Genomic DNA, 23460 nt, shown 5'->3' with positions numbered 1-23460 from the left:
GATGAAAATAAATGGGCCCCTTCCTCCTCCAACCAAGAATTAATTGTTTCTAAATATGTCCCTCTGGTCAGGCCCCGGAGGCCTGTCCTTGGCAGGTGTGCCCCGCAGTAAGGTGGGCCTGCGGGCCGCCCTCCCACTCGGCCCGCTCTGCCCGCCACCCTGCAGGAAGCGGATGGCAGCCCGGCCATCACTTCCGGGTTTTGAAAGCAGTTTTTAACTTGAAAGAGGCCTGCTAAAAAGGGCTGCTTTCCTCTGTAGGTGTTGTTAACACCACACCCCACACAGACACACTCCCACACACGCCCACACACTCCACACACACACACACACACACACAGCCAGCCCCAAACATACAGCAGCACTGCCAGGTCCTCCCTCACACCCCACAGACGCACACACCTACCCACACGGTGCTGGCCATGCAGACACAGCCACCCACAGCAACAGGCACACCCGAACCCACCCCCAACCCAGGCCCACACACACCTACACACGGAGAGCAAGAGACACCCTCAGACCCATACCCCCCAAACAGAGCAGCAGAGTCACCCAAGCCCTCATCTACACTCCCAAAGGCACATGCTCAGCAACACACACCCAAATCCACAGATGTCCCCACACACATACCAATGGCCACGCAGACCCGCACCTCCACAGACGGCCCCATACCCCAGGACTGTCCCCCGGGAGCGCCACGGATGGCCCCCTGAGCACCTGCATGCACAGAGTGACACCGTGAACACGTGCACACTTGACAGACAAGGACACAGGTATACACACACACACACACACACACACACACACACACCCTTCCCCAGGGCTAGCACCAACTGTCAGGGGAGGGTGGAAGAACCCACTAGGCAGGTGTGGGCCCTGGAGGTGATGTGGCTTCCTGCAGCCCAGGCCCGCACCCGCCTCCTCCCCGCAGGGCTCCTCCTGGGCAGGCCTGTCCAGCTGCCAGGCCTTGGCTCCTCCCTGGCCCTCTCCCTCTTTCCTCCCTCCCGCCTTGGCCTTGCCAGCGGCATGGAACTGGACCTGCCCTGGATGGCCACAGGTCTGCACGTCTCCTAGAGTGTGAACAAGAAAAAATAAACACAAATTAAATGAGGTAACAACAATGGGAAGTGCCTACAGGCCCCTGATGGAAGGTAAGCCTGGCCACGGCTTAGTCTGTAGGGGCTGCACTGGCTCCCACTAACCCACAAGGCCAAGGAAGGCACAGAGACCCAACTTCCGCTTTCAAAATAGTCACATCTGCCCTCACTCTTGTCACCACAAGCAAAACTGAAGAAGAGCAAGTGCCTGGGGACTGTTTCCTTCCAGGTTCAAATGCTCTCTAGCGGGGTTCCTTGCTGCACACATCCAGCTTGGGGGGCGGTGTGGTCTTCTGAGACCTCCCCTCCTCCCCCCGCCGTCCACCAGAGGCAGAATTTAAAATCAAGCATTCCTAGTGCTGGGCAAGACCTGCCACCGCGAGCTATGCCTGTTGGTCCTAACTGTGTTGGGCCCTCCCAGGCCCGGCCCTTTCATCCGGGTCCCTGAGCTGCTGCAGACCTCACAATCCTCCATCTATTCCCATGGGCGGGTGCAGAGCTTTGGCCTTCTCAATAGTTTTTTTGTGTGTGTGTTTTTTTTCCTTTTATGCCCTCAGCAGTAGATTCAGACAGAATGAGTGGTGGAAAATATGTCCATGCATGCATCTCTTCTCTGAAATAATTTAGAAGGTGGTGCACACTAATTGGGTTGTTTAAAAAACACCTTAGTTTTTCAAACAGTCTGTGGAAATGCCACACTGTTAGGACATTCTAAACCATCACATTCTGGGCTCATTTTCACAACTGACTGAAGAAGAATTTTATCTTGAGTGTAACGGAGTTTTAGAGCCAAGAGTCAGTTTTAGTTCCTCTCCCCAGCCTGTGATAGAAATCCTGGCTTGTCTTTACTTGCAATTTGTTACTTCTCCTTCCTTTAACTTATGTGAAAACTTTCCTGAGGGTAATCAAGTAATAGTTGAGTTTTGTTTGCTGTGAATTCCAGCTGCTGCAGAGACAATGACCCACATACCCTCCATTGATCTGCGGCAAGAGGAAATTTCTGAATGACTCCCCCCAGCTTTCCACGCTCCACTGGGTCTAAAATACAAAAACGTCAGATTGTAGCAGTTGGGCTTGCAAACAGACCAATTTTGAAAAATAAATGTGGCTTACCCCAAAAAGAAGTCTGACATTCCAGCTGATCAAAAGTGCTTGTTTAAGAGAAGTAAGTTTGGGAGTGAAGTGGAAACAGGGCCTTTGAAACGCAGCCTGGCCTAAATAGCACCACATTTTTTAGACTTTTCCTCCTCGTCGCACATTCTTCATGGTGTGGAGGCCAGGCAGCCCGCAGGGTCCTCGCCGGCGAGCCCTCCTCGGCCTCGGGTTTCCCCTCCCCCACCGCTGAGGCCCTCGGCCAAGGGCCGGGCATCTGGGAGAACTTTGAAACTGTTCCTCATCCCCTTTGGCAGCCTGCGCCAAGCACCAAAACGCTCCAGCTAACACCAGCGCAATCATCGTTAACGTGAAACAGCTGCCTGAAGCCCGGTGGGGCCGGCAGACTGCTCCTCACCCCTACCAGCTCAGCTGTGAGACGCGGGGAGAGGGGGTGCGAGTATTGGTTGATAGAGCCCAGCTGCCGTAGATAAAACAAACTTGCTAAATCTCTTACCTACTTTGGAAAAAGTATCTGAACTGTGAGTGGGTGGGTGGGTAGAGGGAGGAGGATGAAAAAACATGATTTATGAACCTGCTTTTTACATTTTTAAAGTGTAGGAAAAGACGCACTAAGGTTTTTTTCAACTATGTTGGGAATCAGCAGACTGCTAGGTTTTTTTCCTCCTTTTTTTCTAGAGACCTGGGTTGCATTTGCTTTCTGGCCTCTCAGTCGTCACAGGCGCTGCGCTGTCTTTTGCATAAATAACATGTGCGCTCTCACTCCCAGAGGAAGCTGTCCGCATAAACAAACGTTGCCCAGATATAAGTTTAACTTGCTTAATCTTCTGTCCCTTTTCCTCCTCCTCTCAGGGCGAGGACACAACCAGGCTTTCCAAAGTCCAGGCAAATCCCAGGGCTAAGCAGTCCCCCTGCCCCCACCTCCAATCTAGGACTTCAAGGACCTGAAAGCCCACAGCCAGGTAAGACCCTCTTCCCTTCCCCACACTAGCAGTTCTGTTCTCCAGGCGTCCCAGAAAATCGGACCTTCAGCTGCCACTGCAGACACGTGATTCACTTGGTGACTCACAGGCGAGCCACACCCCTTCAGGCCTCTCGGCCAGGCCTTGCCAACAGCCAACACTGAGATGCATCTTATTACCAAGGGGAACAGCTAACTAATGCCCTTGACAGTCCAAATAATTACTTTTCAGCTGAAGAGCTTACTATAAAATATGGAGGGGCAGGCTCTGCCAGCTCTCCCAGTCATAGCCCCCAACCCAAGACCTGGGCCAGGTCTGATAAAATGAGAAGCTTGATATTCCCTGAAAAATAAAAAATGCTATCTGATACATGCATAATTTTTTTTCCCAAAATTTTTATTGGGGGAAACTACAAAACATTTACAGTACAATGTTTACAGTCACAATTTGTAGTGAACTGATTCCCCAAAATATATTACAACTCAAGTTGACTTATCTTGTTACATTCAAATATACTTCTGTTAAAGTAGTCCCGAGTACATACATACATACATAGTGCTCCAACTGTACCTACGTACATACAAACTAAAGCTACTGCTCATTCACCCACCGTTCAGGGAAGCATTCCCGCCTTTCTACATGGGAAAAAAAATGTATACAAGTTTTGGAATTTTTTGTAATTAAACAAGGCATATTCATGTAATACATACTATTATTTTAGCACTAAGAGGTGACCTCTTCACTTTTATCTATATAAAAAAAAGTGGTAAAAATCTTCTCCTTTTGTGCAGTTGAACCCATCCTACATTCAAATTCTCTCAAGCACTAATAGACAAAATACTTATTTGGTTGAGGAAGTTTTAAGGCTGGTTCTGGCCCTTCCAAGGCACTGGTGAGAGACTACCCCCCATTATTGCTACATGTTTGTAGAAGCCAGTATGTCACAGTAGATCTGGTGGAATAAGCAAACAGAAACACTTCTTCCTAATTTATAAAGTTGGAATGAGAAAGCCTGATTGCAAGGTGTGTGGTCGCTTTTTCTTTAAAGTTGGATGGGCTGCAACCATTATACATTCTAAGAAAACACTTGAGATATTCCTTAAGCTACTTCCACAGCATGAAGATAGATTTCTGTAAAGAAATCAGGCAATCTTTCAAAATTTACGTAAACAAGGAAAGAAATTAATGAAATAAATATTACAATCTCTTAAATTAAGATTTTTTTACTCATTTACAATAAAATAACCATGTGAAGTTACAAAAGGCATATATTACTGTGAAAAGAACATACACTCCACATTTTGCCGATTAATAATGGCAATCATAATTTAACATAATAAAAGAATATATATCTATTGCTTTTCATCATACTTGATAAATACAGTATGAACAAAATTTTCAATGTATACTTTTCACAAGATAATAAATAAGTTAAATAGGTTTTTTTCATATTGAGTTGTGGTGCAGTGGTGCGAATCAACTCAAAACAGCTAAAAATTCAGCAGTTTTCACCAACAATGACAAACTAAGGTCTGCCCAAGGCTTCCAGAGAGAGCAGACGACATGGTTCTAAATTAAACACCCACTAAGTGGGGGCAACAAAACCAGTAACCCAGTAGGAAACTTTGGAATGCAAGGTTTTTTCCAGACACATGGAACTCCGGGAAGAAAAAAAAACAAAAACAAACCAAAACAACAAACCTATGGAACCTACTATCAAGGCATATTCTTGGCAGAATATTCAATTTTAAAAGCTTCTAGGGTTCAGCAAGGTGGTGGTTTGGCTGGTGTGTTTACACTGGTTTGAGACAAACGACAATAAGGAACTTCTTTCAAGATAAGAGTTCCCACATCTGGACTGTAACTAATGCTTTTCAAGTGAAGATACGGAATGGTGGTCGGTAGCTGCTGGTGCTGGGCTGATTTTTCCTAAAGTCCCAAACTCATGAGATCTAAGTAAGTTTAGAAAGTTTGTGGTTTTTTTTTGTTCTATTCGCATCACAACTGCCCAGTTGTGAATATTTTGTTCATCAATACAAAAAGTTCGTTGGCTTTTTTTTTGCTCAACAAGAATCAAACTTCGTAATAATAATAAAAATAATAATAAAAAATAAAACAAGAGGAAACCGAAAGGGGAGGGGCAGAGCCCCTCCTGGCGCACAAGTTCGAGTCCAAGTGCTCGGTCCAGCCTGCAGTCTGCTTGTGGCCTTTATCACCTCCCCAACTCCCTAGTATCACAGGCGAGATGGCAGGGGCACCCTCCAACACCCCCCAGAATCGGTCTTCCCTTCCTCCTCTCACTGGCGCCCTCTTGCCTCAGTCATCGGAGATGGAGAGGCGGCTGAAGATGGGCAGGCGGCGGCTGGGGTCGAGGCTGGGGGACTCGGAGCCGCTGAGGCTGCCAGAGCTCAGAGAGCCACTCAAGTAGCTGTCACGGTCAGACAGCGAGTCAGGAGGGCTAGGGGGCGCGTCAAACACGGGTGACTCGGACAGGCGGCATGGCAGCTGGTAGTTGAAGGGTGGTGAGGGTGGCCCGGCGGCACTGGCAGGGAGGGGTGCGCCGGATGCCGCTGGGGGCTGTGCGGGGGGCACCAGGCCCTGCTGCTGCTGGTTGCGGTAGTAGGCGGCAGCAGCCACCGCGGTGAAGTTGTGGGTCTGGATGGCGAGTGGTGTGATGAGGCTGCTCAGCTCTGGACCGAAGGCGAAGGCATTGTTGGCACACGAGGCAGACGAGCAGGCAGTGCATGGAGCACCAGGTGCCAGGAGGTCTTCTGTGCCCCCCGTGCCATACAGGATGGCGGCTGCTGCTGCTGCTGCTGCAGCTGCAGCCGAGGCACAACACGTCGGGGCGCCAGAGGGCGTGGAGGCCACTGAGGCAGATGAGCAGGATGAAGCTGATGAGGAGCAGGACGAGGCCGAGGAGCAGGAGGGTGGTGGTGGCGTTCGAGATGTAGGGCTGTCGAGTAGCAGCGGCGACTCCAGGCCCCCAGGGGGCTGGTGGTGGCCTGATGGGAAGCCTGAGAAGCTGAGGCTGTGGTGCAGCTTGGGCCGCGGCTCCCGAGGGAAGCCCAGGTGCAGCGCATCGCGCGCACTAAAAGTGCGCAGGTCCCCGGAGGCGCCCCCAGACGGTGAGGGCCTCCGTTCATCCGCGTTGTGGATGAAGTGGCAGCGCGGCCCATAGGGGCAGAAACCGATGGTGTGGAAGGTGCGGCACAGCTCTGTCTTGTACTTGGGGTGGCGGGTCAAACTGCGCAGCTCGTGGAAGCCGTGTGCGAACTGGCACTTCTCGCCGTACTTGCACGTGCCACTCTCCTCAAAGGGCCGGCACAGCTCAGTTTTGTAGCGAGTTGAGTTGATCTGGGAGCCGCCGCCCCCCTTCTGCTGCTGCTGCAGGTGCAGGAGGTGCTGGCTGCGCTCGCTGTTCTCGCTGAAAGAGCGGTCCCGGAATTTGTTCTCCTTGTTCAGCAGGGCCGTGCCGCCGCCCCCCGACGGCTCCTTGAGGGTGCCGTAGGAGGCCGGGCTACCGGCCGCTGCATTGCCGTTAGGCGCGCCCGGGAACTTGGGCGAGCAGCTGCCAGGGCTAGGCGCAGGGTGGGCGAGCGCGTGCAAGTTGCTAGCCGAGTGCCGTCGGAGGAAGCCCGGGGTAAAGCCCGAGCTTGGGGCGGCGGCCACGGGCGTCCCCACTGCCTTCTTGTCCAGCATGTTGTTCAGATTGAGGTTTGCCAGGGATTTCTCTGTCTGCTAAAAGGAGGGGGGCGGAGAAGGGATGAAAAAGAGTAAAGGAGAGAAGAGTTGGGGCAAGTTGCAGAGTAACTGCCAGTCTTCTGATTCCTTTTCTTTCCTTTTTTTTGCGGATTTCGACTCGCTCCCCGCGCCCCCCCCCCCACCTTCGCCCATACACGCGAAAAAAGAAAATCAGGTTCGCGTTGGTAGGAGCCGGACTCCCACTCCAGGCCGCGCTGGGTTTCGACACGTGATCCTCAGCCCGTGGGCCGCCGGCTGGGGCTGCGCAAACTCTGTCCGGGAAGCCCCGAGTAGCGTGGCCGCGGTCGGCCGGTTAGAAACTAAACAGCTTCAGCCGCTCCCTCCAGCCCTTCCTCCCTCCCTGCTTCTCCCCGCCCACAAGACACAAGCAACAACCTCTACAAACTCGGGGATTTTTCCCCACCTCAAAAGTCAAGGTGGAGAGGGGTCCCCCAAAAGCTGAGGGCAGAAGGCAAAGTCTGAAAACTCGAAGGGCTTCCTGCTTCCCTGCCTTCTCTCTCCTTGCTCCCCCGCGTACCTTGCACAAGAAGTCGATATCGTAGAAGGCGGACAGAAGTGTGGTCGACATGTTTCTGGATTCTGTAATGATCGCAGTTGCAGGCAGGGAGGTCCGAAGGAACCCTCGGGGCGGCGCGGCCGAGCTCGAGCCACGACGAATAACGGGAGAGGGGCGGGGGAAGGACCGAAAGTTGGCTAGGGACGAGAAAAGCGGGAGAGGGAAGCAGAGTGGACTGGTTTGAGGGGTGCCCAAAAGTATGGCGTGGGGGAAAAGGAAAGAAAAGCAAAGAGCGCTTTTCCGCGCCTCGGGGTGCCCGGCCCGCCCCCCCGCGCGGAGCCGACGGCAGATCGCAAACTGCTGGAACTCACTGGCCCGCGAGCTCGCGCACTATATAGAGCCCCGTAGCACGGCAGCCGCTGGGGCGTGCCGGGGGAGGGGACAGAGCACTTACCCCGCTGAGGTCTCCAGGCAACGCCGCCCTCCGGCTCGCGGCTAGCGGACGTCAGACACCTCCCTGGCTTCCTATTGGCCGCCGCCAATTTTTTTCCTCTGCGGGAGGGGGCGAAGAGGCCTCGGGGCGGGGCAGGCTACCGCAGTGCCCCAGGCGTCTTGGAGAGCTCGGCCTAGAAGGGTGCTGTTGAGTGGCGGCGGGAAGATACGGCTCCCATTCTCTGGGGCTGCGTGTTGGAAATCCCCAGCGCGTTTAACGCGGTCGGGGTTTTGCAGCCCTGGACGTGTCTTTCCCCGCCCGATCCTGCTAGGCGAAATTGCGGAGCTTTTATCTCCCACCCTGGGTTGTATACTGGGCGCGGGAATTGCAAAATGCAACCGTCCGCGCGTCCCCGTTGGTTTGCAAAGGGTTCCGCGGCTGTAGGGTTGTGGTAGGGGCTCTGGGCCTGAGTACGGTGGGTGGAGGCTCTATCCCAACTGCACGTGGAGACAAGGTGGGGGGTGGGGGCGGCGAAGCGCGCGGCTACCGCGGCACTCTGGTCGGGAGGAGCCTGGGCTGGTTTCTCCGCCCCGCTCCCCGCCCCGGCTGCAGTAAACAGGGCCTGAACTCCCGGGCCTGCGGGTTAGGGCTGAGAGTCTGAGGACAAGGCGCTGGCTTTTGCTAATCACGTCACAAGACCTTGAGCCAGGGCCAAAGGCGCGGAACGGCGCGGGGTGTCCCGGGCGGGGGAGTCTACAGGGAGGACGGGAGGAAAGGACGGCAGAGACGCGCAGGCATGGAGGCGACTTCCCGCCACACTGTCCGTCTGCTGGTCAGTCCGGCTTTCCTCAGCCCTCGCGGAGGTTGGGGTGCAGCTGCCAGCCAGTTACCCCGCTCGCCTCAGCCTTGGGCTGGCGCACCTTCCAGACCCCTTTCCTCCCTGCCTTTGCTCATTGTGGGTAGCAGGCTCTGTGCACTGAAGACTCGGATGAAGAGCTTGCCCCCCCCGCCGTTTCCTCTTGCCAGCCCCACAACTCAGAATATTGTGCTGGGAAATGCTTTGCCACAGGCACCCTCCGGGGATGGGGCAGACACACCCCCTAGTGCCCAGTGAAGCTAAAGCTGCTGACAGTCCCAACTCGGGCAGATAAAAAGTCTGGTGCAGGACACTTGTCACTCCCCTTCTGTAAGTATTGTGTCAAAAAGCTGGAGCCCGGCCCATGATTTTGCACACCCAGCAGCCTAGGCTATTGCTGGGCCTAAGTTGGAAGATCCTGTAGTGTCCGTCAGGGAAGGAAACTATAGGACCCATGACCCCTTCCCAAATTGATCTGATTTCTTACCTTTCATTGCCCTCATTTCCAGTAGGAGCTCATTTCCTCTGTTAACCTGGAAGGGGGTGAGCTAGGCCTGGCAATGGAACTGGACTCCTAGTTCAGCTTGAATGCAGTACCCACTGCTGTACTCCCTCCACACCTGTCCAGGGAAATGGAGTCGGGAGGGCTGCAAGGACTTTAGGATCAGAAATCTAGGGCTTGGAGTTCAGACTGCCCTTGCAAGCCTAAAATCGTATGATTTTAGGCAACTCACCTAGTTTTTGTGTACCAAGTACTCTTTTGTACTTTGGTTTTCTGATAAAACTAAGACAGTTCCTGATTTACTCCTCACCTTTGTCAAGGTGTGAATGGGTTCTTAAAGGTGTTTAAAAGACAAACAAGTGTGATCCATCTTACTTATTAAAATAAATTTACAAAGCATAAAAAACTGAGGAAGCCAGGCCTCTGGACTGTGGCCAGATGGGTATAGGTCCACAGAATCATGAATGCAGAGCTAGGGGGCACCAAATCTTGGACTCTAGGGAAGTGACCTCTTAGGACTGACCCAGCCTACTCTGGGCCCTAGACAGGGCTGGACTTTGGCGGCGGACACTCCCAGAATCCCGACTGTTTGTTTTGTTCTTTGTTGAAATAACTCCCGACAATTTGAGGGTGGCCCTGAAAGGAGGTATTCCACAACTTCTCTGGGAATCAGGAAAAGTGCGAGGGAGCCATTTCCCTAGCCACTGCTCCTGGAGGCCAGCAACTGAAGTTCAGATACAGAACCACGGTACATCTGTCCCTGCTGCCCTCCCAGGCTGGCCATGGCCAGCCAAGGTCCAAACCTGGGGTAAGTCCTCCTAGCCAACAGCTACGAGAGCACCCACCCTGTAGGCCCGGTAGGATTCTGGAGGTGGCACATAGACATGCTTTTGTACAGAGCACCTGCTGGCGTAAAACATTTTTATTGTGTAACTGTTCTTACTTCATTTTAAATGGAGAAAAAAGGGAATGCTGGGCTTTGCTGGGGTCAGTGTCATGATATTCTACCATGGCTATCAGCACATTATGCCAACAATGCCCTGACTTCTCACCAGCCAAGTCTTCTCAGAGCAAAAGAAATGTTAGGCTGACAACTTTTCCATCAAATGTGTATGGGCTGCACAGATGCCTAACCAGGAAGTCAATTCAGGATCACAAACAACCACCACCACCCCAAAACAAAACAAAAACAAAACACATTTTGACCTGAATGGTGTAAAACCACCCAGGGAATTTCCTGTTCTCTTTAGGACAAAACTTTGGACACAAAGTTAACTTTTCTCCAGGCCTCTTTCTATAGAGTCCTTGGTTTATACTTCCAATATGGCTGTGTTTTTAGTGTTAGATGATTTTCTTTCAAAGAGAGACATTATATCTGAAATATAACTTTCTGCAGTTTCAAATGATCATACCCAACTCTCTCTCCTATAAACTGTACCCTTCAGACCCTCTAACATCAATAATAGAATTCTAAGTAACTGCTTACCTGAGTATATAAAAATATTTACAGACCCTAAAAGTTGGACCAAGTTTATATACTATTGCTGAAATGGCTTACTCAGACGACCAGGAAGAAAAATTAATGTGGCCCTGACTGGTGTGGCCCAGTGGGTTGGGTGTCGTCCTGCAAACCAAAAGGTCGCCATTTGGATTCCCAGCCAGGGCATATGCCTGGGTTGTCGGCTAGGTCCCAGGTCAGGGGCTTGCAGGAGAGGCAACCTACCGATGTTGCTCTGGCACATGGACGTTTTCCTCTCTCTCTTTCTCCCTCCCTAAAAATAAGTAAATAAAACCTTTTAAAAAATGAATGTGGATAAGGCTATGACCCATCCAAGGTATGAATTTCAAGATAACTGCCTGCGGGTTACACTTACTCTGAAATTACAATTTAAAAATGGCAAGTCAATGGGAAAAACAGGACCAGCAGCAAAATGTGTGCAAGAGTGACACCTGCTGGATGTCTGAGGAAGAGGGATAGGCTAGGAAAGGCAGAAAACCCTCCAGCTTCTAGATTCAATGACTGAAATGTATAAATGTGTTTCCTGGCATCCTAAGTGAGAAACTTCTTGTTATTGCCACTAAGAAAATGATAGTAAACAGTGTAGGCATCAAAAAATACATCATTCATTCTGGCTCTCCTTTCCCCAGGCTCCTTCTAACAGCCAAGGCTCTATGCTTTCACTGGGCGGCAAAATCGGGTCTCCTGGCATTAGTGCAAACATTTTCTTGGGGGTAGGAGCTCTCAATGGCTCTTTTAATAATTAGGATGGCATGTGTAGGTCACTCAGGACTCACATGCAGGCAATAAAAACGAAACTATTTGTACGAAGTTTATCCTCAACACTCTCAGGATCCCACATTTGGAACATATTTCTGCTTTAGCTAAAATGGAATAAAATTTGGAATTCTGACCAAATAGGCTGTTCGCCAACAAATCCAGCTCCTACATCGAGCCAAAAAAAAAAAAAGTTGGGGGAGGGGGTGAAAATCATGTGTCAAAACCCAATTCTGTGCAGTTGATTCATAGAAAATGCAGGCTGGCGGTGGCTGGGCGGCAGAGGTCCTGAGGGACGGTCGAGAAAGGCTAATTCAGACCCACAGGTGGCCCGCACCTGGAAACAGAGTGAATATTCAGTGTGGTCGCCTCACTTCCTACAGTAGCTGCAATAAACCAGGCTACCTGGACTGAGTGAACTGAAGAAAAACCCCTCTGTAAGAAAACTAGCCTCACAGAAGTCAGGGAGGTATGAAGGGAAAAAAATATATGAATTTATGTTCAACACATTTCCTGCAGGTTTAATAGAGACTAATCCACCCGCACCCCCACCCCTACCCCCAAAGTGTTCTTTATTCAACAAGCCATTTCTGTTCCTGGAAGAGTTAACCGACTTGCTTCTGCTGGAGAGTCCGAAGCACTGAGAACTAGGGTGTCCTCCCCTTCTTTTCCTTCCAGAGTGGCCAGCAGCCTCAGGCAAGCCGAAGTCCTTTCCTCCTGAATGCGCAGTCTCGTAAACTCCACTGTCTTCAAAAACTCAGCGGCTGGCGGCAGCCCTTCCAAGAGCTGGGAAAGGAGGTGGCGCTGCTCTGACGCTGTCCTTTGAAGATGGTGGAGCTGGTCAGGGCTGAGGGGACTCGAGCTGGACTTGGAGAGGAGGCGATAGAGGTGCTTGTAGAGGTATTTTACAAAGATCAGGGTCTCGGCCCAAAAGTTGACTTCTGCTTTTTCAAACAGGTAGTCTTCTTCCACCTAAATCGAATGAAAAAGCCGAAAGTCAACCTTCCAGGGGGTGCTCGCAAGCCCCAGTCCAGAGCAGAGTCCTACGAGACGCAGAAGAGGTGTGTCCCCTCCCCCACCAGAGAGAGGGCCCGCTCCTGCCTGTCAGCACGAGCAGACACAAACCACTTGCAGCGGTGAAGGTCACCTATTTTCACTCGTTGTGTTTCTCTACTGGAGAGGCATTTTTTTTTCTCTAGACTTAACATGACCTTTGATAGAGATGTGTTTGTGGTTCCAAGCCAAGATATTTTGGGGACCTGGTGCTGAAAAGGGGACCTCAATATGGCAGTGGGCCCTAGACCTAAAAGGTACATCTAGAAATCAGTGAGGAGGGAGGAAGGGAACTCTCAGCAGCAGAACAAACAGCAAATTACCAAACTCGAGACACTAACTAGTCTCTGAGTATGAAATCAAAGTTCTGTAACGTTGGGCTCTGCAAGGTCATTTTATCACAGACACTTCATCTTGTTTCTGAATTTCCCATAAACAGGCTGCTCTTTGAACTCTCAGCCTGCTGGTGATGCCAAGAAGGGCATCTGAGTCAGACACGGGTGGACATGAATTTAAGTTCTCAAGATGCCTTTGCTGCTTGTCTCAGTCCTCCGTTTTCCTATACATTGACTAGTCTCACCAGGAGGGGCTAATAGTTTCCTTTAAGCAGCAAATACCTTGGAAGGGCCCTGATTCTCTGGAAATGTTTCCCTTTCAGATGTAGTAACCATGGGGAGCCCCTGGCTCCTTCAATGCTGACTAGTAAGGGTCCTCCATAATTCATCTCTCAGCTTCCAAGGAGCCTCTTTCAAAGTCCTCTCTCTGCATAGACCAGAACCCCAAAAGCCAGCACGACAGCGGTCCCAGCAGCCCCCAGCAGGCTGCCATGGGCATTTGGAGAGTTTCCTAACCAGCTATTGCTCTGCGCATCCAGAAGCACTGCTTCTGCAGGCACGTCAGGCCCGAGGAAGCCTGTGAGGTGCTGCATCCAGGGGGGTTAGGACATCCAACCTCCCCTCCACTGCCCTGAGACCCTAGGACTACCTGATGCTCGCTCTCCACACAGACTGGGAGGTCATCGCCCTCTTCCAACAGCCACCCCAGCAGGACTCGGAGCCCAGGGGCCAGCTGGTTCCACTGCTGGAGCAGGTCACATAGCACAACCAGGGCCAGATCCAGGGCAATGGAGGCATCCACCTGGCAGAAGGCAAATTCTGTGGAAACGAGAGAGAGAGAGAGAGAGAGAGAGAGAGAGAGAGAGAGAGAGAGAGAGAGAGAGAGAGGAGAGATGAATGTGCTGCTCAGGGCCAACCCAGGGAGGCTCTGTAGGACTCTGGGAAGATGAGGGACTCCGGTAAAACCACTGCCACCAGCCTGGCCTGGGGGGACATGCCCACCGAAAGTTATTAATCCACTTCTGAGTCCTGCTGCCTACACAGCAGGAGTCACAGGTCTGAAGCCCACCATCGCCATGCTGCCTCTCACGGTGAGGACAGAAGCAGCCCCGCCTGCAGGACCAGACATTCAGCCCATCTGGTCAGTGTAGGTGGGAGGCTCTCAGGAAAGCTTCCCACCCAGTGTCTCCTCTGTAGCCCCGCCACCATGCCTAACCCCCCATTGGTTTGTCCCTTCCTCCAATTGCAGATCCCGTTGGGCACATAACACACAGAATCTCTAACACCTTAGAGCAGGGCATCAGCAAAATTGTTCTTAAAGGGACAGAGGATTAATAATTTAGACAGTCACAACTACTCAGCTCTGTTGAAACTAGCCATAGACAATAAGTAAACAAACGGTTGTGGCTGTGTTCCAATAAAACTTTATTTATGTCCCAATAAAATTTGAATTTCATGTAATTTTCATATCACAAAATATCCTTCTTTTGATCCCCCCCAACTACCTAAACACGTAAAAACTGCTGTGCTGTAGTTCACGTGCTGTACGACAGGCGGTGGGCTGCAACCGGCGCAGATTCCTTTGCCCTCTGCTTAGAGTGAATTCGTATTTCAGACACCCGTCTCCCTAACTGGCTGGGTGAAGGGTGCTGAGAGAGGAAGTGGGTGCCTTGGGGAAACCAGTGCTTACTTCACCATTTTGCCTGAGACAGTCCTTAATATAGGTTTGAAGGGAGGCACGGGGTGTTGACACTTCCGCAAACACCCGGCCCCTCCCGCCCCCAGCCTGGGGGTGGGGGGTGGGGGATGGGGTGGGATGGTGGAGGGGTGGGGGGAGGTCTGAAACAGGGTCCTGGAATCCCACCACCCGGACAGTGAACCTCTGTGAATCCACCGTGTACCAGTGCTTGTCTTTCAATAACCTGCCTTGTCGTTTCCAAATCCGCATTTCCAGTGCCAGCCCACAGACCTGTCCCTGACCACTGGGACCCAGAAGAGGCATGCCCAGCGCACAGAGAGAAGGCTTGGCGTCTAGAGGGGAAGGCCGAGTTCCCCATGACGTTGAATCAGGCTTAGGCTTCTGGTGAAGGCCTGTCCTGAGCTAGGCCCTGACCAAATACTTTCTCTCCAGTCCTTCAGCATCCTATGGGTTGGGCACGACCACCCTTACTTCACAGAAGAGGAATCCAGGGCTCACACAGGTTCACCCACTGTGTACAGTCACAGAGCATTAAGTGGCTATAAAGAAACTGAAATTGACAGGGTTCAAGGTGCATGCAGAGCACGATTTGGAGAATTAGCACGGCATTCCGGAGATCTCGCTGTCCTCATGAGGAGGTAGGCAGAGTTGGTGACCTCTAGCGGAGCCAGGATTACAGGAGTGCGTAGGGCAGAGCCCTGGCTTGGGAAGCAGCCGAAGGACCGATGTTACCATGTTCAGAGACCCACATCAACCCCCAGGACACTGCCCCTTAGTGCCCCTGTTCTCCACATTGCTGGCTCTGCAGTCTGGAACCAGGATTTAACCGGGAAACAAAAAGGAGTACATTTTCTTTCTTTTCTTTCTTTCTTTAGAGAGAGAAGAAGGGAGGGTTAGAGAGAGGGAGAGAAACATCAACTGGTGACCTCTTGTACACACCCCAACTGGGGACCAAACCTGAAACCTAGGCACGTGTCCTGACTGGGAATTGAACCCGCAACCCTTCGGTTTATGGGATGACACTCCCACTGAGTCACACCAGCCAGGGCTGAAGGTGAATTTTGGCTGTAGGTCGGGCCAGGTGTTGGTCCAGCCTTCACCTACAGTACAGTCCCTGTTTTTATTTGTATGTGACTCCTCTGTGTAATTCTCAGCTGGTTTAGAATCTGTAATGGGGAAGAGGTAGAATTAATTGGCTTCCTTCAAACCTTGAAGAATTAAACATACACATGAAGACCAGTATAGGTTAAACACATAGCAGATGCTCAAATCATTTCAGTTTATGGCTCTGGAGATCAAGAAATCTTTCCTTTACCCCACTTAATTTAGTTTGAACACTAACATAGGGATTGCCACAAAGAAAGCATTCAATAAATGGTTAACTAGCATTACTGTTGATAATAAACACTTTCCTTCGATTGAACCCTAATTGCTCCCACCACCGGGAGGGAAGTATCGCTATTAAACAAATGAGGAAGCTATGCTCATAGAGGTTGGGTAAATAGGTCCAAGTTCACACAGTCAGTAGTGGTGGCATTGGGCCAAGCTGACCTCAGTGCACAGGCTGTCCCTACCCTGCAGAGAGGCAATGGAGAAACACTCCCAGCACCCTGTGGAGATGAAGAAGTCGGACTCGGTTTTATCACTTTCAGTCATTAAGAAAGCTCCCAGCTGAGGGCCATATTTTGAAGGAAGGTAAAAGCTGTAAGCCCTTAGTGTTGTGGCACCAGCAGCAGGTCTGCTTATCTTGAAACCTTTGTAAAGGATCTGCCCTCTGATTCACCCCCTTCTCCCCACCCTTCTGTGTTATTGTGTCCTTAAGGCAAGGACTGAAAGCCCCACAGGGAAGGAAAAAACTTTCCTGTCCCAGCGAATTCAGTGCCTGCAGCTCAGGTAACACGCCTGTTGGGTCCATCAAAGGCACATGGAGCCGACCAGAGATGCTACCGGGAAGGCCTGGCTGCCACACGCTTGGGACGTGGGAGGAGAGTGTTGGGAACAACAGAGGCACGAGAGGAGTGCCGGTGCGCTGGCCGCAGGTGGATCCAGGTAGGTGTGTAGCTACCCTAACGCTGACCCTGAGAGATGAGGGGGACAGCCGAGCCTGGGTGGGAGCACAATGAGCTGAGTTTAGATCTCCTGCTTGAGGGGCCAGATGCATCCCCCCACATTCCTTCTTTTTACTGCCTTGTCCTGGGCTCAGATGGTGCAGCCAGAATGATCCACGTCTCTACAGGCTGGATGCCTTGTGAAGGGGAGGCCGACGTGTAGGAAGATGGAATTTTTACCTTTACCTAACGACGAAGGCCAGCCAGACTCTCATAGGCTCGCTGGTCCATCAAGGAAGTGAGACCACAAGTGACCAAGCAATAAGTATGTCTGAAAAACGTGCTATGTGCCCGAACAGCCAAACAATTGGTAAAAATATAATAAAACTGGAGGACTCACATGTGCCGACTTCAACACTTACAACAAAACTTAACAATAAAGGTATCAAGACAGTGTGGCAGGGGCGTAAGGACGGAGACACACAGGCCAGCGGAATGAACTGCGTGTCTGGGAACGAGCCCTCACACTGAGAGCCAGGGAGTTTCTGACAAGAGAGCCAAAACCATTCACTGGGGGCGGGGCGGCAAAGAACAGCCCTTTCATGACTGGGTGTCCACATGCAAAGAGTGAAACTGGACTCCCACCTCACAACATATACAAAAAAATTAAGATGTATCAAAGACTGAAATTTAAGAGCTGATCTTTAAAGGACATAGAAGAAAATAGGAGTAAAGCTTTGTGATTTTGTATTAGGCAATGGTTCCTTAAAATGACATCAAAAGCACAAATAACAAGAAAAGTTAGACTTCATCAAGATGGAAAACTTTTATGTTTCAAAGAATACCATTAAGAAAGTGAAAAGACAACTCACAGAATTGGAGGAAATATTTGCAAATCCTGTATTTGACAAGGGACTTGGATCCAGAAGACATAAAGAACTCTTAAATTCCAATAATAAAAAGAAAACCCAATTAAAACATGTGCAAGGGGTCTTAATAGCTGTTTCTCCAGAGAAGATATACAAATGAACAATGAGCACACGAAAAAATGCTTAGTTAGCACCAGTCACCATCAGGAAAAATGCAAATCAAACCCACAGTGAAATACTAAATCCACGGGTAACTCTAATAAAAAAGACAGGTCATAAGTCTTGGTGAAGATGTGGGGAAACTGGAATTCGCATACACTGTGGGCAGGAATGTCAAATGGAAAAGAGTCTCAAACTTCCCCCCACTCTCAGGCATCCAGCTAAGACCTACATGCACACAAAAACGCGTACACGAATGCTCAGGTCAGCACTGTTCATCACAGCCAGTGAGTGGAAACACCAAAAACACCCACTAACTGATGAATGGATAATTGAGATGTGGCGCAGCCACACGATGGCATTTTATTTGGACATAAAGGAATGAAATCCTGGTACCCTCGACAGCACAAATGAGCCGTGAAAACATTGTGCTAAGTGAAAGAAAGAAGCCAGATTCAAAAGACCACATATTGTATAATTCCACTTACATGAAACGTCCAGAATAGGCCAATCATAGAGACAGAAAGTGGATGAGTGGCTGCCGGGGGGGTGCAAGGATGGGGAAGAGGAGGAATGACTGCTGATAGACACCGAGTTTCACTGGGGGTTGGTGAAATGCTCTGGAATTAGACAGTGGTGATGGTTACACAACCATATGAATATACTAAAATGTGTACATCTGTGTACTCGAAGGCGGTATATTTTATGGTATATGAATTAGACCTGGGCCGGGGCACGGGGAGTACAGAAAGCTGAGAAGACAGCCTCCTAAAGATTCCATGTCAAGTCCCCAGAACCTGCGAAGGTTACCTTACTTGGGAAAAAGGCTCTTTGCAGGTGTGATTAATCCATCAAGTTTGTGGCGGCTTGTTACAGCAGCCACAGGAAACTAACAGAGGTGAAATGAAGGGTAAAGGGCGCGGGATTTCTTTTCAGAGTGATGGGAATGTCCTAAAACTGTGCTGATGGTTTCGTAACTCTATGAATATGCTAAAAACCACTGAACTGTACTCTTTAAATGGGTGACTTGCACAGTATGTACATGGTGTATCTCAGTAAAGGTGTTACAATTTTTAAAAACCCACAATGTGCCCAGGTTAGTTCTAGTCGCTGGGAGGAAGCCTGACCACAGTGCCCGCCTTGAAAGAGCTCAGAGTCTACGTGAGGAGCCTAGGCAATGCCTCAAGCCCTCAGGCTTGCTTGTGGGGCCCCGGCCTCCGGTGCTGGAGGGCTCTGCAGGGCAAACAGGCCGTCGGGAGGTGGAGAGGGGCCCGGGAAAGCTTCCTGGGGGAGCTGCGACTGCCTGGCCTTGCCCCAGATAGTCGGGGAGTAGGTGCTGATGGCCTTCTGTGTGGCCAGCTCTGTGCCAAGGCTTGTGGGAACACAAGATGAGTAGCTGACACGTCCTGTCCTCAGGAAGCAGGTGGCCAAGGTGGGAAGGAAGGCTTACACTTGGGCAGCAGCGAGGCCATCAGGCACTCAGTGGAGTGATCGAGAGCCCCAGCTGCAGGAGCCAGGGGTGCAAAAGGTCAGTGCAGAGAAGTGAATCATCTTGGGGACTCTATCTCCTGCTGGCTACCCAGCTAAAGCAAGAGTGGAAATACACGAGGCCCCTCTGGGGGTGCTTTAAATGCGTACCATCTGCAGGTAGATCTAGGATAAGCCTACTATAGGGGCATTAGCATTCAGTCATTTGGAAGCAAGTTGGAAAGCCAACACATGAGCATTTAGAACTGATTAAGCCTCTGCCTTCCACCCCGGTGAATGGATAAATCACTCGGATTGGACAGGAGGGGAGCAGACAAGAGGCTTCAGGGCTGCAGCGGTGCAGACTTCCTCTTGCTGCTGCCCCGGCCATGCCAGGGCTCGCCTGTGAGGGCAGCTGTCTGGCTGGCAGACACTCTCCCCTGCTCCCCTGCACGTCTTCTTTCCTGCCTGCGTGACTTGGCCCACCGTGGGGCTGGGGGCTGAAGACCCAGGCTTCACTCAAGTCCCAGCCTATGTCTCCCCACTAAGAGAAGTGGTCATTCATTTCTAGGCAAGCAGACAGGCAAGCCACGGGCTCCGAAGTCATTTTCAACTTTATCAATGAAAATGTAAATGCTAACAGATTTTTTTGTCCATGTTGCCAACTTTGAAAACCAATGCACAGAATGGATTAGCAGCCTACAGTCTGATTCTAAAGTATCACGGGGGAGATACCTTCTAGGCTAAGGCCATTCATTGGTCAAGTCTCCTTCCTGGTCCTTCCCCGGAGAGGTCAAGTCAGCACAGTGAAAGCTGAGTGAATGGTGATGGGCTGACTTTTCCTGCCCTGAGCTCAGGAGAACCAGGCATCTGCGGAAAGTCCCTCAAACCTGCCACTCACCCAACTCCCCATCCACGTGTCCACCCATTCACGCAGCAAATCAAGCTTCATCTTCCTGCTGGTATTCATTGGTCACCGCTGTGTGGGGCCCACGGGGAGAAACAGGAGGGAAATCCCAGCCCCTTTCTTCAGGGAGCAGGTAGTTTCGTCAGAGGCAAGCTGACACACACAGAGTGTCAGGAATCAGCCCACGACGGTATCTGACAGGGACGAATTATTCCACCAGCAGCAGTAATGAAAGGGCAGAAAAGGGGGGGAAATGTGGAGAGTGGGAGGAGGGAGCGCTTCATGGAGAGGAACTTGGGCAGTCAGGGAGCTGGAGGCCACACACAGCTGGGACCAAAGGGAGGTGACATCAGCCCTGACCATGGGAGAGGGTATCTGGAGGGGAACTGGAGGGGCAGTTGGGCTGGAGCAGGCTTGGGGAGGCAAAGGCAGTATGTGATTGTGCTGCTTTCTTAGTGAGTGCAAATATTTACAGGTTTCACTATGGCTTTCCAGAAAATGCCATCATTTCTAGTCTTCTCCACAGACTTCCTTGCTTCCCTCAGCTGGGCCAGGGCCTGTATTTTCATCAGTCACGAGAAACGAGTGTGGAGCTGATGCCTGGTTCAGCTGCTGACTTTGCCACTCTGCTCCCCCAGAGGCTTCCAGAGCCTCTCTGCATCGCATCCCAACCCCCGCCTCTCCTGACCCTCCGCCTGCAGAGCCCCGGGCTCTCTGCTCTTCGGGGCCATCCGAGCTGGGGCCCAGAGGTGGGGTTCCAGGTGTGGCAATCTGGGAGAGCACTTTGAGGCTATACCAACAAAGGTCATCATCTCAGTATTTACCACTCCAGGTGACCTCTCCCTGCAACCAGTGGCCCAGACAAAGGCCACTGTCCCACTGTCTTAATGAATGGAAAGGGGTGGCACCTCCAGCTTTGAAGAACCAGCAGGAAGTCTGTGTGGGGGGCCATGGGTATTTGTGGTATTAGTCTTTCTTCTTCATCTGAATATTCAAACAATTTTATCAAAGGAGAACCGAAGATGCAGGTCAGTACTCCCCAAGGGCACAACAGCCCCAGCATGCACTGCGCTAAGTGCTGGCACTGTACCCACTCACTGTGCCTGCTGCCCACCCACTCACCTCTCCAGGTCACTGTCCTTGGACTTCAGCCAGCCCTTCCCCCCACTCCCATCCTGGCCAGGCTATTGAGCCTGGAGGGGATTCAAACCTCATGTGGCCCAGGAGGACCCCTTTCCTCCTGCTTCTTTCTGTTCCAGAGACAGCACCGTGGAGGTAGCACCCCACCGACACACGCAGCTCCGGGGCTCTAAGGCCCCCAGAGACCCGCCAGAAGCAGCTGGACAGAGGTGCAAAAGGACTGTTCAGTCTTCATGCAGGTTTGCAACAGCTCACATGGTTCTTTGAAAAATCAGGAGGTTTCTCATAAAACTCCAAATCTCTAGTATCTTCGGAACATTCAGAAAATTAGAACCTGGTGCCTCTGGGTCTGCATTTTAACATGCTAACAGGTGCCCTGTGAAGACCAGTAGCCACGCCCTACCAGAGGTGCCTACGCATCTAACTGGGGACTACCCTACTGCCTCCCCCGTCACCCCTGTAGGCATGTGAATCTGTGACCCCACACAGGGGCACTGAGGAAGACCCCTGTCCTGGCACCCCAAGCTGGCCCCTTACCTTTACTGACCAGACACTGAGACTCCTGGCCAAAGCTCTCCTCTCCTCAGTCTCCCCCACCACTCTCCAGGCCTGCCCTTATGGCTCCGATTTACTCCCATTCCCCCTGCCCTTCCTCCTCACCTAGACTTAGCCAGACCCACTTGTCTCTCAGGACCCGACCCAGGTCCTGTGGTCAGGATTTCTCCAGCCCACTGGGACCTTTCTCTGTTCACAGCTGCATGGCACTCAACATTGTGTTCATGGATGGCGAGAGAGGGCACTCGGTGGCTTTCCCAGCATCATCACACCGCCGCACCGGGCACATGGCAGATACCATCCACTAGGCCCTTGCTTAGGGTCTTGTGCTAAGCAACTGACTCAGGACTCATGTTTCCCCAATGGGAAAACTCCAAGATGACAAGAACCAGGTCACATAAGTAGACAGAATGATTGTTGCCATTTTACAGTCAAGGTTACTGAGGCATAGAGAAGCAACTCATTCGTGAGCACTCACACAGGTTGTTTAGGGGCAGGGCCATATACAAGCCCATACCGGGCATGGGGGCCTTTAGGTTCACGTGCTCCTTCATCCTGGGCTACTGAGTCCCTTTCCCACTCAATCCCCCCCACCCCCCACCTCAGTCCAATACTTTCCAGTGGCCCCAAGTCCTCTTGGCACCCTGTCCTTTCCCCACCCCCACCAGGACTGCCTTTCTTCTGACTGCCAGCATCTCCTGCGTCCTCAGGTTTATTCCCTTGGCTTCTCTCCAGATCTAGCAGAATGAGATCGATGTGTCTTGGCGAGTGGGAATGGGGTGGTAGCCACCGACTGTTCCTGGTCAGAGCAGACCCGGGAGAATGTCCATCAAGGAGAGGTCTCTAGTTCCTCAAAGAGTTAAACACAGAACTACCATACAGTGCAGCACTTCCACTCCCAGGCACATGAAACCATGTCCGCAAGGAAAAGCTTGCACATGAGTGTTCATAGCAGTACTACCCGACACAGCCAAAAGGTAGAAACAACCCAAATGTCCCTCGGTGGATGACTGCACAAACAAAATGTGGTGCATCCACACAACAGAATTACTCAGGCAGAAAAGAAACAGAGTGTCAATGCGTGCTACAACGTGGAAGAGCGACGTAAACATTATACCTAGTAAGAAGCCAGGCATGAATGCCATGTGCTACGTGGTTCATTTACATGAACTCTCCAGAACAGGAAGATTCACGGCGGCAGACAGCAGACCAGTCTGCAGGGGCTGGGAGGGAACAGGAGGAGAGAGAGTGACTGCTAGATGATTACGGGGGCTGTGTGTGTGTGTGTGGGGGTGTGTGTGTGTGTGTGTGTGCCAAAAATGCTCTGAAACTAGATAGTGATGGTTGCATAACATTATAAATGTACTAAATGCCACCGAATTGTATACTTTAAAATGGTAGATGAATTTTACCTCAATACAAATAAAAACACAGAAAGAAAAGGACCTCCTTGGGGTAGAGTCAGAGAGTGTGCCAAGAGAGGATGATAGGAAATTCAATTCTGTGCCTCTGAGGCTCTCTAGGACACAGGTCCCAAAGACTAGTCTTGAGCAGGGTGAGAGGGGTAGAGAGAGGAGGTGAGCATGCCTTCCCTCCCCTCTGCTGGGACTGGGCTCACACAGGGACTAGGAGTTTAGGACTCGGAGGACTAGAAAGGTTACAAGCTTTAGGAGGGCAGTCTTAACCACCACTGAGGAGGGAACCCTTGCTTTCCTGTACCTCTTCACATTCA

At 51.3% G+C, this 23460-nt stretch overlaps 2 protein-coding genes across 5 annotated transcripts in view; both read right to left on the bottom strand.

Annotated features, from left to right (window-relative positions):
• Nucleotides 1-3544: 3544 nt before the first annotated feature.
• On the bottom strand, nt 3545-7804 carry ZFP36L2 (ZFP36 ring finger protein like 2). Of its 2 annotated transcripts, none has more exons than XM_045828218.1 (2): nt 7452-7804; nt 3545-6910 (listed from the first exon to the last, which is right to left on the bottom strand). In XM_045828218.1, the coding sequence occupies exons 1-2, from the start codon at nt 7500-7502 to the stop codon at nt 5486-5488; spliced, it is 1476 nt and encodes a 491-aa protein (XP_045684174.1). In that variant the 5' UTR covers nt 7503-7804; the 3' UTR covers nt 3545-5485. The 2 variants fall into 2 exon arrangements, with proteins under 2 accessions (XP_045684174.1, XP_045684175.1); XM_045828219.1 differs by having other exon boundaries at nt 3545-6907.
• Nucleotides 7805-9322: 1518 nt separating this feature from the next.
• The window catches only part of THADA (THADA armadillo repeat containing), a 286751-nt gene continuing 272613 nt past the window's right edge, over nt 9323-23460 (bottom strand). For 2 of the 3 annotated variants that reach the window (XM_045827761.1, XM_045827762.1), the window contains exons 37-38: nt 13534-13703; nt 10142-12468 (exon numbers count right to left, since the gene is read on the bottom strand). In XM_045827761.1, the coding sequence (XP_045683717.1) occupies nt 12073-12468; nt 13534-13703 (566 nt within the window). In that variant the 3' untranslated portion in view covers nt 10142-12072. Of the gene's footprint in view, nt 9340-10141; nt 12469-13533; nt 13704-23460 lie in introns of those variants that run through there. The other variant, XR_006784399.1, reaches the window with a different exon arrangement.

The sequence above is a fragment of the Phyllostomus hastatus genome, unplaced genomic scaffold (genome assembly GCF_019186645.2).
Source record: "Phyllostomus hastatus isolate PE091 unplaced genomic scaffold, TTU_PhHast_1.1 phas_scaffold_78, whole genome shotgun sequence".
Lineage (NCBI taxonomy): Eukaryota > Metazoa > Chordata > Mammalia > Chiroptera > Phyllostomidae > Phyllostomus > Phyllostomus hastatus.
Note: the sequence above shows the minus strand (reverse complement) of the source record. Positions and strands in the feature narration are given on the sequence as shown.

Excerpts from the sequence above, each read along its gene's own strand:
- ZFP36L2 (XM_045828218.1), bottom strand. The coding sequence starts at position 7,502 with ATGTCGACCACACTTCTGTCCGCCTTCTACGATATCGACTTCTTGTGC. Across the intron at positions 6,911-7,451 it reads ATATCGACTTCTTGTGCAAG|CAGACAGAGAAATCCCTGGC; the intron begins GTACGCGGGGGA and ends CCCTCCTTTTAG.